This window comes from Tiliqua scincoides, chromosome 8, assembly GCF_035046505.1.
Source record: "Tiliqua scincoides isolate rTilSci1 chromosome 8, rTilSci1.hap2, whole genome shotgun sequence".
In the NCBI taxonomy this organism is placed as follows: Eukaryota; Metazoa; Chordata; class Lepidosauria; order Squamata; family Scincidae; genus Tiliqua; species Tiliqua scincoides.
The window spans coordinates 35,266,412-35,281,203 of NC_089828.1; the positions used below are offsets into that span (position 1 = coordinate 35,266,412).

General features: G+C 45.2%; 1 protein-coding gene across 1 annotated transcript in view; it reads left to right on the forward strand.

Moving 5' to 3' along the window:
- Positions 1–14,038, forward strand: part of STK11 (serine/threonine kinase 11) — a 79,137-nt gene extending 65,099 nt beyond the window's left edge. The window contains exons 9-10 of the mRNA XM_066635857.1: positions 7,359–7,591; positions 9,850–14,038. Coding sequence (XP_066491954.1) covers positions 7,359–7,567 — 209 coding nt within the window. The 3' untranslated portion in view covers positions 7,568–7,591; positions 9,850–14,038. The remainder of the gene's footprint in view (positions 1–7,358; positions 7,592–9,849) is intronic.
- Positions 14,039–14,792: the final 754 nt, after the last annotated feature.

A 14,792-nucleotide genomic window follows, 5' to 3' on the forward strand; every position in this document is an offset into this window, starting at 1 on the left:
GTGCTTCTTCTACCATCCCTCCTGGGTAACAGCAGGCTTTTCAATTCCACGCCCCCACAGTCTTCGCGCGTCCTTTTGTTGTAGTCCCCATTTTTGGGGTTGTGTTCAGGTTTTGAGGAAAGCTGCCCTTTGCAACTTTTCATGGCCTGTTAAGTAAACCTTTGATTTTAATAGCAAAATAAAAGCTTTCTTTAAATTAAAGAATAAATAAAAATTTGACTCTCATTTTAAAGGCTTTGCAGTTCAGCTTCTGGTAGACTTATCTGTCAAAAAGCCAGAGATAGCAGGCTGCAGAATGGCATTTTATATTGATAATATCCTGCCCTCTCCCAGGAGCTTGGATCAGGTAACAAAAGATTTTAAAATGCCAGTTTTTAAAAATCCTACTGAGAATAGCTAGAAAATAATCCAAGCCCCCAAACCTCCCTTCCTGAAGCCTTTGAGCACCATTTAAAAAGGAGAAATGCTGGGAAAGACTCCAGAGACCCTGGAGAGCTGCTGTCAGTCGGAGCAGATGGTACTGACCTAGATAGGTCAATGGTCTAATTTTATTTATTTTTCACATTTTTATACCATCTTTTCTCCAAGGAGCTCAAGGTAGTTCCTCCCCCTCCTTTTATGTTAACAACCATGTAAAGTAGATAAAGCTGTGAGATAGTAACTGGCCCAGGGTCACCCAGGAATCTTTATGGCTAAGTGGGGATTTGAACCTGGGTCTTCCAGGTCTTTGTCCAGCTCCCAAACCACTACAACATCCTGGCTTTCATTAAGACTTTAGTGGAAAGCATCTTCATATCTCCTCTGAGAGCATCTCTAACTCAGTGATGGAGCACCTACTTTGCGGGCTGTAAGATCCAGGTTCTGTCTCTGGCATCTCCATCTAAAAGGATTTCAGGTAGCAGAGCTGGAAAAGACCTTGCTTTGCTTGAGATTGTGGAGTGCTTCTGCTAGGCAAACTGGGCAATAATAGGCTTCATGGGCAACTTGGCAGCCCAGTTCTGAGCTTCCCAGTGCCTGATGGAGCAGAAGTGTCAAAGCAGCTACCACTGTAATCGGCAGGTGCCAGAAAGCATCCAGAGGTCTCCTCAGGGGATGCCCCAAGCCCCGCAATGGGCTTCTCAAGTCTGCATGGACTATTTTGCTGGTGCAGACTTGAGACTCATATCAGACCTTCTGGCTTGACAGAATTCAGGATCTGGTGAAGCAGAGTTCTGTCAATCCTATCCCAGTTCCTCTCCCCACCCTCATTCTGCCCTCCCTCGGCCCCACAGGGTCCACACCACTGCCCAGCAGTAGCACTCACCCCTGGCAGCAGCACGTCCTCCTTCAGCCGGCACTGGGCCAGCACTCCTTAATTTCAAGAACCTTGTCTTTCATTTGATGCTAAGTTCTCATTCTCATTGATTTGAAAAGAGGCTTGTGAAAGAAAGGTATGTGCTGTTAAGACCCTGAAAATAGAAAGGGTATACATGGAACATACGACAGGCTTGGTTTTTTCATAGGGGATTGTCAGGTCTGTTTGGGTCCCATGAGGGGTGAGGCTAAGGGGGGGATCAAGTGGAGGGAGGTTTCGACGAATCTGGCACTTACCTGGCCCAGGAATGAGTCGAGGAGGCTTCGGTAAAGGTCGGCACCACTGTTTTATTCTCATCAAATGTTTGACACTCATTAGGTCCTGTTACGGCACAGGGCTGAGTGCATATAATCAGCCCGATCCCCTCCGGTTCTGGTTCACCAGAGGTCGCTTTCCCCCACCCTGTGGTTCTGCCGGGAGTCTTGTACCCCTAGTGCCGGAGGGGCTTGGTTCCCAGGGTCCAGGCGACCATGTGATTCTCAAAGGGTAGGTAGGTTCTTCAGATGTCTGTTTTCAGCTGCCCACGATGCGGGGTACCTGTGGCAGGAGGCGATGGGGTGTAGCTATTCCTACCCATGGGGACTTGTCCCCGCTCATGCCCTCTGGGGTTGCTGTTCCAGGGCCTCTGGTGGCCAAGGAAGAAGGCTTCCCCCTAGGATGTCTAACCTACCTTGACTTGGGAAGGCTCCTCATCGTTCCCCTTCACTGGGCCCCCTTATCCTTCGAAAGGAGCTCAGGGGAGAGCCTCCCTCCACCAGCCATCCTCCTTATGAGCCTGCCAGCTGGGTGGCTACACTCCACCCTTTCCTGCTCCTCCCCCAGCCCAAGCTCTTGTGAGATCTTGAGCCTTGCAGGGCTGGATCCTGCCAAGCCTGGCTGCCCTACACCTTCCTGCTGCCCTCCTCTCCTGTAAGCAGTACGGGGAAGGGGTGCTCCCGGGTGTCAGGGACAAATCTAAATTATCTAAGCAAACAGGAATACCAACAGCTCCCCCATCCCAACAGTGAGAGATTGTCATACCCTTGTGCAGCTTTACTGAATCTACTGGGGCAGGTTCATGTCTACTTTTGAGAGATTATGCTGTGCTGTGATATTGGCTCTTACTGTGCAGGAGTCTTTGAGCCCCCCTCCTGATGTGCCTACTCTTGACTACAGAAAACCTGAACTTCTAGGGGCGAATGCATCTGGCATATAGCCTTGGGTAAAGAGAGAGTCTGCTTCTGCCTTCCCTTCTGTTTCATGTTGTCCACTACCCTGCCCTTGACAAAAAATTCTAAGAAACTCATAATTCAGTTTCCATCTTTTTGAAGATGGGAAAATGCAGCTATAAAGTGGGTACTCCCATAAGGATTATTCAGAGATTAGCAGTATGCGAGACTATTCCTGAAGACAGCCTCATGAATGAAAGCTTTCTCAGCTTTCCCAGTTTGGCTTTCCCAGAGTTGCTGCTTTTCTTGTAATGCATCTACCAGGTCACATCTTGGTGACCAGGGATGTGACACCTTTGGCACAAATGGGTTTTGCGTAATTGCCACATGGAGGAATGGGATGTCAATTGACAAGGCAATTCATTGAGCACTGAGTAATTGGGGCATGTTAACTAGTCTTGGAGCTTCATACTTCAGTGTCCCTTCTTTAATTTTGCCACTGCAAGTGGTAAGTGGCATTGTGTGTGGAGATCAGATTACAAAAGTGCTACTTCAACTTTTGCAATAGTCCCTTTGGCTACTATTTTGTTAAAGGCTATGGGGAGAGATGATCTGTGAAATGGTGTCGGTAAGTGAAGTGTGTGGATTTCACTAAAGGCTCCTCCTGCTGTTTTTCTTGATCCAAGTGCTAGCTAAGAATATTTGGTATAGATTTTCTTAAACACATAAAAGCACACAGAGCCAAATTGATTGTTATCTAAATTTGCATCTATTTGTCATAAATGTGTTCTGGGGAAGGAGTGGTAGAGTACTAATGTCTTGGAGACCTGCTTTCCTCCTGAAATCTTCTGGGAGGCACAACCCTCTTGAGAACTTCACAATCATAAGGACTAGAAACTTGATTGATTTGATTCTCAGCTTTCATTTTTAAACACATTTATCAGCCATATTCCCAGACTGTACAGTGTGATTGTAGAGTGCATGCTGCCTTGGAATGTGAATTTCCTTAGACCAAGAGAGTGGCCACTCTGCCTCCCTGCCTGTCCCACGCTGTAATCAGATGGAGGTAGTGCTCTCTTCCTGAGCTGTTCTGTGTCAGTGCAAGAGGGTTCTATTAAGAGTTCAGGATTCCATTAAGAGGAAACCATTCTTTGTGTAAGACCTCTGATCAATTCCCCTGCAGAGTGAGTGTGTGTGTGTGTGTGTGTGTGTGTACCAGGCAGCCGCAGAGAGGGAAGAAAATGGGAGGGAGGGGGTGGCAGCAGCACCGGGAAGAGAGAGTACAAGTGAGTCACTAGCGGGGGTGGACGCTGGTTGCGGCCGGCAGGTTGGGAGAAGACTCATTAAGCTTTCCATTGATCGGAGGGTGAAGAGGCTTGAAGGACATAGCTGCTTTCTCTCCCCCCATCTTCCTCCTCTGAAACAGTTATTTAAAAATTTATGGTGCTCAACTGAACCTTAAAAACACTTTCATCGCAACAAGCATTAAAAGCCTTACCGAAACAAGAGGTTGAGAAGAACAGGTTGTATCCAGGTTACTGCTATTCAGTCTCTCTCTCTGTCTCCAATTCAATTCAACCCTTTAGCCAAATCTTAGCAGTGGGCTTATAGGAAAGCCAGGGGGTCACAAAGGCCCTTTTTCTGGGCCTGCCCCATTAAAAAATTACCCAGTATGCAGTATGGCCAGCAGGAAAGGTATTTGATGTTTCACAGTAATGAGGGAAAGGCTTCCAGTCTGATCAAGACTTAAACGTTCAAAGGCTCAGCCATTTCTTGAATTGCTCAAGGTTGAAAACAGCAGGTAAATTTTTTTACAAAATGTATTTAACATCTCCCAGTTCTGCAGGCCTCTTTGCTTGCCTTCTTCTGAACTCTGCTGTTGCAGACAGGTGCAGTAGTTTATTCATGCGATCAGAAAGGTGGGCAAGTGTTTGAAAGGCGGGACAGTGTCTGGGGAGTGTCTGTCCTTTTTGCATGGGATGCCCTCTCTTTCTGAAATACTCCTGTTAGACATACATACCTTAGAAATGTCAGTGCCTATATAATATCAGCAGCTTTCTTACCTGCATACTTAAGAACCAACGCCTTGCCATCTTGCAAGGGACAAAGATTGCCATACTCAAGAAACCTGAAAGCAAAGCAACTGGAAAACCTCCTGTCTGGAAATGCAATTGCAGTTCAAGACTTTAGGCTATAGGGACAGAGTCAAGAATTTCCAAGAGCAGAAGGAGAGGAAGAAGTGACCATAAAGAAGAAAGGTGAGGACAGGCATATTTAGAATTTGTAAGTTGGCTAGATAAACTGGTCTTCTGGGTTGTAATCACAGGAGTTGGGGGACTGAATAAAATTAAGCTTCTAGTTCCTTTTATTTATATAGATACAAGTAAAAATGCAAAGGATGACTACCCAATTGAGGACCCAGTCCTATCCAATTTTCCAGTGCTGGTGCAGCTGTGCCAGTGGGGTGTGCACTGCATCCTGTGGTGGGGAGGCAGTCACAGAGGTATCCCCAAGGTATGGGAACATACCTTGACCTCCCATTAGACCTCCTCACTACTGAACTTTTGGGGCTTGATATTCCTGGAATATCATCATCATGGTCTTAAATGTGCGTAGAGGAATGACTCCCTGCTCCCAACCTCCTTCAGTTTTCACTCACGTAGATGTGAGAAGCAGGGAAAGCAAGTTAGTGTACTAACACACACTTCCTTTTTCTGTTCTCACATAACCAGGGATATTCTGCAACCTATGTGTGTAGAAGTTTGCATAATTCTGCTTCTGCAGGTATTGAGACCAGACATGATGCAAAGCAGGGGGAATCTTGCTCCTTCACCTTTTCAGAGTTCTGAAATGTTGTCTTGCATCACCCACATACTTAGTAGCCCTTCAGCCCTTCAGAGGGAAAGAAACTTTCGTTTTCTTTTATGAAAGAAATTAGGCTAGAGTTTTTGGCAAAGTTTTTGGCAGAAGGGCCACATAAGTTTACATAAATGAATATTTTAAAGATGAACATATATGAATGAATGAAGGTCTTGAAATAGCTCTATAAAAGGCCTTGCACAAAGCAAGGCTGGCCTTTCCTTTGCTGCCGCTACTGCATCACAGATGTGAAACAGCAAGCAGTGGAGGAAGCCTTCATTCCACAGCTCACACAAGAGGTCAAACAGTCGCTCTCATGCTGAGAGCAGTTGCATTGGGCCAGTGTGGGCTCCAACAAATCCCCGGAGGGCCAGAGGCTCATTGGTGAGTGGCTGCAAGTGGCCCCAGGGTCGGGGTTTGGGCACCCCTGGGCTAGACTGCCAAAAGAAAGTGTGACTGACCCAAGATCACTTTAAGTGGCAACCCTATAGCAAAATCTCCTGTAATGCAGGGGATACTTTAACAGAAAGTGTTGTGTGAAACAGAGCTATAGGGGACATCATTAAAGACAAGGCAGGAAACCGGTGCTGATGGGTTCCATGCTTCCCAAAATGCACTGGTCCCATTGGTGTCCTTAATTGTCAAATACACCAGGACAAAGAGTGCTGTAACAAATAGGTGCTAAAGGAAGCAGCATTATGGGAGATATTACTGCATACTTACATACATGTAAACCCCTTTCCTGTCAATGGTACTTACTCCTGAGTAAACACATAGGATTGCTCAGTAAGTGACTGTTGGGGGCCCTGGTGTTCCACTCCTAGTTCAACACTCCAATTGCTCTGTCGTGTTGGCCTCCATTTCTATCCTATATCGGCACCTGATGTGCAGCAGATCCTCCCTAGTGTGTTGCAGAATGATACAGGCAGCCCAAGGAAGTTCTTGAGAGCGTGTGCCTTGGAGCACTTATCCTGAGGAAGCTTGGCCATTGATTTCCAAAGTTCCTGCTTTGGAACAATGGGCCTTTTTAAGGAGGCAAATCCATTTACAAGCTTCTTTTTTTGTAAATGTAAATTTTGTTATCAGGCTTCTGGAAAGGTGATGACGCTGTTCTGCCACATTTCTAGGTCATGTTCAGTTGTCTGTGTTATGAATTGGGGTGCACAATGTGTCTTCTGTTTTGATCTCCCCACCTGCTTGCACCCCAGATAGGTGTTATGACACGTTGAGTGTGAGTGGGGAATTGCTGTGACGTTCAGCTCTGACTCCACGCAGCAGAGGGAGCCATGCGCCCTCCCAGCAAAATTAGCCATAATCGCCTTGCGTCTTTCCTTTGCTGCCAGCTCTGAGTCATTGGACTTGAAAAGCCCTGGCATGTCATGTTTTTCTTCTCTGTGCAAAAATTACTTCAGCAGAATCAGCTTGGGGAGTGGGAGAGAGAGGAAGATGCAAGCTAGCTCAGAGAGGGGCAATGTTTGCTGAGCATGATTCTATACATAATTGTGGCATGCACACATTTTCTCTGTCCTCACCCCACTGCTGAGCTAAGCAGTTGTTTTCCGTTTCAAAAGGAATCGTGATGCTTAAATATATTCCTTTTATATTTAGGAATATATATATATTCCTTTTACAGGTAACTAGAGGCATCCTCCTTTAAAAAAAAATAATGTTCCTGTCCTGTTGCATGGCAACTTGAACCACAATTTTTGTAAGTAAAAATCAGGTTGCAGAGCAAAGATCAGGGGAGAGGAGTGAAATGACACAGTAAAGGGAGGTGGGGCAGACAGAGTAGAGTAGAGGTAGGCAGGTAGAGAGAGAGAGAGAGAGATGTCAAAGTATGAGGTAGGGTAGGGAGACAAAATGGCATTTTTTAAAGTGTACTTTGCCACTTGTTTGGTTGAAACTGCTCCTGGCTCCACCTACTGAACAAATATATGTTGAAACTCATAAGCTGCTCATAATCTATAATATGAATCATTTTCTGTTTTGCCTTCCAGGACAGGTGCCTGATGAGGATGCAAGGCAAAATGGGCAGAGTCGCAGCCGAGGTTTGCCCAAACCAGTATGCATGAATGGGACAGAGCCAGGGCAGCTGAGTGGCAAAACTAAAGCTGAGCGGAGGGCAAGCGCCTCATCCAACCCCTCCCGCAAGGCCTCCTCTACCAGCAGCAAGATCCGCAAACTCTCCACCTGCAAGCAGCAGTGACCAGGGCACGCTTGCCTGCCGCAGGTAAATCTGCAGCCAAATTCAGCCTCTGTGTGGAGAGGCAGTGTCCCTCTAAACACCCATCAGCTTAGAAAGAGCTGTGGGGGAGGGCTGTTGCCTTCCTGTTCTGCTTCTGGGCTTTCTAGAGGTATCTGGTTAGCCTGTACTGGAAACTGGTTACTAGACTAACTGGACCCTTGGCCAGACCCATTAGGGCTCTTTTGACATTTACCACTGGCTATGGCTGTATCTGCTAAACAGAACCTCCAGATACATTAGCAGTATATCTTAACTGAATGCAAAATTGTTGGCTGCTATTCAAGATGCTGATATTACCTGTACATTCAGAGGCAGTTTATCGGCTCACCTCAGTATTCTGTTAGGTAGAGATGGTGATGGCTTTCAAGCCTTGCTTGTGGGCTTTCCAGAGGTGTCTGATTAGGCCCTATGGGAAATGGGTGGCTGCACTAGAGGGATTTTTGATCTGCTCCAACAAAGAGCTTGTGTGAGATGTTGGTGACACACCCACCCACCCTAGTAAACAAGGCAGTACAAAATAGTAGTCACCAGCCTGAATGCTGTTCTTCCTTTTCCCTTCTTTTTGTCTGTCTTAAACATTAAAATGCAGCACCAGCACTCTGCCCGCTGTGCTGCTCCTGAGCAAGTGGTCTTGCCTTTCAGAGCCTGCCCTTCTTAGTAATCTTCTTTTGTTTCTCCTGAAAAATCACTGGTTGAGCCTGGTTAGCTTGTTTTCAGAAAATAGCAAAACTAAAAGTTTCTGGCCCTCAAGATATGTGATGGGCTAGATAACTTTTGGCAGCATATGGGTAGCAAATCCTTATCAGGGGATGGGTAGATTTGCTTCTGAATTAGTCAGATTTTCCCTCTTTGTGGTGGAGCAGGGCAACTGTTAAGAGTATGACAGTTTGGGACTAGGGTATTTGTGAATGCAATCTGATGTGCAGTGTTTGTGGCTGTTGTGTGCCTCAGCCAACTAACAGTGGCTGTGGCTGCTGCTTTTTATTACCACCCCTATAGTTGCTCACTCTCCTTGTCATTCCTCCCCCCTTGCTTTCGCACAGAGATCTGTGGTTTCCCTGATTCATAAACTCATCCTGCAAAATTATTCATTCCCTCCTGCAATCTTCTCACCCCCGCTTTGCCTGGTCTCTGGCCTCATCATGCTCACGCACTTTGCCAGCAGCGTTCTCTCCTCTTTCTCTGTAAACCCCCTCCCCCCGGCTTTTATCTGCTTGGCTTGCAACTAGCTCTTTCATTGTGTATCCATTTTTCTCTTCCGTTCCCCCCACCCCAAGCTGCTAGGCTGACTTTCCAACTCAGTCCCTCAATCACTTTGCAAATATTTTATTTTTGTGTCTTGCATCCATTGCTGGAGTAATCGTCCCTCTTCAAGCATTTGAGAAGTTTGCAGCAAGCTAGCTAACTGTAAACAGCTTTCTTTCTACCTCTGTGCCCCAAAAGCATACCCCAGATCACATTAATGGGGATTAGGAACCCTTGTTACCCATTTGTTTTTGTTGAATATAATTATTGCTACCTATAATACCATGTATTTGCATGGCTTTTTTTAAGCAGGGGATGTCTGTTCCATGCCCTGAGGGAACAAAATCTAGAAAATTGAGAGTAGGGAGATGAGACAGGGATAAACACTTGAAATCCTTTTAAAATTGAGATGAAAATGGGTCTTTTGCATGCAGCACTCTGTGTTCTCACACAGAGCTATGGCTACCACCTATTCTTTGCCTCCATCCTTTGAATTTAAGAGGTCGACTGTCTCCAAATATGGAGGCTCCACAGGGCTACTACAGCAAGCAAAAAAAAACACATGCTGTCCTAAGTAGTCTGTGTGAAGCAGCCCTCAGCTGACCCAGGAAAGCCACTCTTTTTCCTTTGAGGTCCAAATCTGAACTGTTCTGTATGCAAAGCCTGCATACAAGCTTCTTCAGAGCATCTGACAGGTCTGTCTTCTCACTAATGTCTAGGATTCAGCCTGGGACCTTATTCATGCAGAATATGTGCTGCAGCCATTCTGCAGCCATGGGTAGCCCATTTCAACATCATCAAATTGGTTTAAATATTAAATTAACCAGTTGTCAGGTTTTTAATTTCCCTTTAAGAATCTGTACATCTATTTTATTGACTTCAGGTGGATACAGTAATACGAACATGTTAGTTTAGCGAGTATTGTTAGATTTGTATAGAAAGCGTAATGTATTTTTAAACAGAGAACTTATTTTTTCATAATCTTTCTCTGTTCACAGCCAGCCCTGAATTTGCCTGCTGGTCCACCGCAGCTGCTACAATCCTCGTCTCCATCTCTCTGTCTTTCTCCTGGTAGCAGATGTCTGATCCGTAGAACATGCTTGCAATCAAACAAAATACTTTTTTCTTTTTTTAAGACACAACTCTAAGACAAAAAAAAAAATCAACTGTCACCTCTCATGCTCCTTTCATGGCCTCCAGCAAAAACCTCCAATTTGGGCAGAAGAAACCAGTTGTCCTTTCTCGGGCCGAAGCGCCATTCCCTCTTCCTTCAACGCTGTGTTTTGCCAACCATTACCTGGACTCTTTTTCTGGGAGGGATTACAGTGTGGGGGTTGAGGGGGCAGGGGGGCAAAGTTCCTTATCTCTGACCCCCCCACCTCCCCAGGTGTGTTAGCAGTTTTTTCCAAGCCATGGCCCGCGCACTTTATGTAGTAGACTACTGTTATATATAAATATATATATTATATATTATATATCTATTTTTTCCTTTTCCCTTCCCTTCCCCCCTTTTTTAATATTTGCAGTGTCTTTAGAGACTTCCTTCCACGTTGTGATGTGTGTGGGTGTGCGCGCGCACGCGTGTGTGTGTGTGTGTGTGTGTTTTTGTTTTGTTTTTTTAATTGAAGATGGAAGAAAGTTTGAGAGAGGGATTTAAGGAAAAACTTATGAACAGGTATTTTAAAAAAACACACCACCACATTCTATTAAAACAATCTGCATGCTGTCCAAAGGGCTGGAACAAAGGGAAATGAGTGCTTTTTTCTTTTTTTAAAAAAAAGAAAATAAACTTAAAATGAAGCTATGTATGTTTGAATCTGTTTGCAGCATTGTAAGGAGGGCTACAGAGCTGGACACCAGAGGTGCCTGTGGGTCTCCCTTCCATCGTCTTGCTGCCCTCTTCTTCTCTGGCTTTTGAGGCCTGTGCACATGCACAGTGGCCTTATATTGAGTCAGACCTTTGTCTACTTGACACCTAGTATTGCCTGTTCCAACTGGAGATTGCTTTCCATGATCTCAGGCAAAGGTGAGGCTTTCCTATGCCTACCTGAGCTCATATTAACTGGCAATGCCAAGGATTGAACTTGGGCCCTTCTGCTTGCTGAGCCTGTTCTCTGTTGCTGAGTTGTGGCCTTAACCCTGCTCGAGGAACTGAGGATAGGCTGTTTAATTACAGAGTACAAGCATCTCTACTGCTTAAGAATGTCAGAACCAGAAAGTGGTTCCAGGTGTTGGATGTCTTTCCAGCCTGGAGTTGACATGAAGTCTTGCAGGAGTAACCTAGTCTTTTCTGGTAGCAGGGAGGCAGCCATGCAGGCCTCAACAAGCAACTAATTTCAAAAATGTACTGTATCTGTCTAGTTTCCATGCACTGTCTTCCTGGTTTGTCTGTTCTCTGTATTGTTTTGATACCATTTTGAACAGTGGCTGTCCTCACTCACACCTTTTAACCTCTGTTGAATAGTCTGTGTGTCCACACACAGAGATGCTCACTCCAGTCACATGTAAGAACTTCGGAATCCCAAAAAAATTCTTGGCAGAGATGGAGATTGTTTTGTTTCAAGGGCTGCTGTTTTCCCTTGCTTTTGGATTCTGCCCATGTACCTGAGATTTTGCTTGTGCTGCAGTTTCTGCAAAATCCTGCCCTGCCTAGACTGTCCCTGTCTATGGAGGTTCCATTTAGCTAGCTTGGGATGATAATTGTGACTAGATCAGTAAGTGACCAGACCAAAACACCTTTTTGAGCAGCATCTGGCTTCCTACAGCAACCAACCAGCTGCTTCCTGGAAGCCCCAAGAAGAGTTTGAAAGCATTAGCTCATTCTTGCCATTGCATGCACCCACACCACACTAATATTCAACAGTACTCTGCCTCTGCATAGGGAGATCCCATATGACTGCTTTATCGGTCTTTACCAGTGGTCTCTTCCATGAATTTGTTTAATCTCCTTTTTAAAGCTATCTAAGCTGGTGGTTATTGCCACATCTTGTTGCGGGGAATTCTATAAATGACTGTTTGTATAAGCTATATATATTACACTTTATCCTGCAAAGTATGACGACCTCTTCCCAGCCCCCCATAGGCTGGTGTTTCAGTATTTGATGTTCTTCGTACATGTTTTCACTAAGCCTTACGACTAAGGCAGAACAGGGTTAATTAGGGCTGCCCTAAATGTTTGTGCCTGTGTTTTGTGGGGGAAGGGTTGAAATGTGTTCATCCTTTTCCCCCCTCTGCTGTTCAGTTTTCTTTAGAACTGTTGTTTTAAAAAAGCTTCTCTTTAACTACATGATCCCAGCAAATCAGCATGTGTCACAACCAGATAATTCTTGGCTGTGGGATGATGCCATGAAGCCAGTTCAAAGTTAAGGGCACAAAGTTCTTGCGCTGAGTGGTAGAATGCTTTATCCTTCTGCTGTAGTACTTTTCACAGCCAACATCTTTTGGCAAACAATTCCTCTTCCCATTTTTCCCCTGTTTCTTTCATTTCCTCAGTTTCATCGTGCATGGAAGCTAAGTCAGTCCATAGTGTTTAAAACCATGTCTTACCAACGGTGCATATACACAACAGGGACTAAATGTGTACACCCGTTGGCTGGGCAAATATGAGTTAAGCTGTATAAGCTACATGGAGCCTCCATCACCTCTGAATACTAGCTTGCCCAACAGCAACTGGTACCCATAATCTCACACTTGAAACTCCGTCAATAGTGATCAGTCTTAACTCTGGATAAGCAGTCAAGAGTCCTGTGGCACCTTTAGGCTAACAAATGTATCCACTCTTATGGACTACAGCTCCATCTTGCATCTGATGTGGACTGTAAAAGCTGCTGTTGTAGTCTCTGTGTTAATAGTTTAAAAGTGCTGTCCAACTCTTATTAGTGTTGCTCAACCGACTATGGAAGTCAAGTGTATAGGAAATGGCCTGTGAGCTGGCTGTCTGCTTTTCTTCCAATTGTTAATGAGTCATTTTGCCTATGTGCAGAGGTCAAAGCCAACTAAGAGGTGCTGGGCCTGAGTGCTGGCTTAAGATCAGCTTTTATGGCTTGGGCACTCCTTACAGCACATGAAGGTACTGATCCTCTCTCACGGTTGTTCCTTGGTTGTTAGTATTCACTGAGCATGGATGTTCCATTGAGCCAACACAACACTTAATGGCTGTTGCTAGACCATGAGTGTGTGCAACTCCTTTTAAAAACATCTAGAAAAGCCCAGTTTCTGACTTGCACCTGCTTCATCCCTGTCCAATTCAATTTGGTCATGTGGCTATGGCAGCCAACAAACATAGGATTCAACATAGCTATGTGAGGGGCCTGTGGGTGCTGTGGCCCCTGCCAGCACGAGCTGATGCAGTCTGTGTGCAGGATACATTGCACCTATAGGACCACCCAAGATTCCATTGTCACATCCTCCTGCGCTGGTAATGAAACAAGAGGCTGCCGTTATGCATATGCACATTTATCCTTGTTCAGGTACAATTTCCTACCTGGGGGCATCTACTGCCTCTGCAACATGAAACACAGCACATCTGATGGAGAACTTTGGCACATAGTTTTTAATAAAGTCTTTTCAAAAAATGGAATTTTTTTCCTGCCGTGACCCACTGGGGAGACAATGATCTCAGCACACCCCAGCTGAACTGTTTGCCAAAAAAAATGGACATGCAGTTCTGTAGCAATTACCAAAATTGAGGCAAAAAAATGCTTAAGTCCCCCATCCCAACCCCTTTTTATCAGAATCCGTGGACTTTAAAACATTCATTTCTCTCCCCTGCCCCCAGTCATGCTTCGGAGTCCAACTGCAAAAATGAGAATAGGTTTCCCCCCCCCCCACCAAAACACACCCCAATTAAGCACCCCAGTTGCTTACATGCACATACCAAAGCATTAAAATAATGGGGGGGGGGGGGAATGAAAGCCAAAGGAAATGATACATTCAAGTCTACTTTTGTTCCCTCCCTCCAATTGATAGACAGGGGGAGGGGGAGAACCAGGGGTGAACAACAGCTCCTGTTCTCTCCCATATGGTACTCTGCTTGTAGCCTCAACCTGCTTCCATCTTGGCACAATGAAATTAAAAACCAAATAAAATTCTTCTCCCTCCTCTGATAATCTGCTATTCAGGTTCGGCAAAATCACTTATCTATGTATAATTTTTAAAAAAAAAAAAATTAAAATAAATAATAAATAAGACACGACAAACCCACTTTAGTCATATTCTGAGGAACATCCAGGCTTCACCAAGGGCAGTGGAAGGATAGCAGCATAAGTGTATCTGCAGTTGCGCTGGGATGGATGGGTCAGGTTTGGCTAACGGCAGCAGGGAGGGGGCTAATTCTAGTTATCTCCCCTTCCTACTGCTTGATTGTATGTTTGAGTTACAAGTATGTGTGTAATTAAAAGCCACAAGACCAAACCTTTTGTCACATGCTCCCATTTGAAACCAAATAATTTTCAGCCTTTAGCCTTCTGAATAGAGTAGTTGTGGTGGGGGAGGATTGCAAACAATTCCATCTCCATGAACAGTGCTATAGTTTTACAGTTCCTCCTTATAGGGCTAAAAGGACTTATTGAGGTGGAATACACATCTGACCACACACTCCCCCATTCTCTTTTGCCATAGAGGAATGGGAGTGAGGAGGACCATTGAACACCTGGTCCTCCTGGTCAATGGTCCTCCTCACTCCCATTTCTAATTTGGTACATTCCACCAAGGCTGAAATGGGAAAATCCAGGTCACAGTGGGTGAGAACACATTGCAGAGGTGAGGGAAACAGGTATGACATTCCCCTTTGGTGATAGTCTCCACTTTTGGAGCTAAGCCCCCACAGAGGACTAGGAGGCACAGAGCAACAGCAAACCCAAGGGACAGTTCAAGGGCAGGTGGAGAGAGATATGGCTGGGCAGGAAAGGAAACCAGAGACATTGCTTCCAAAGTGCATCTT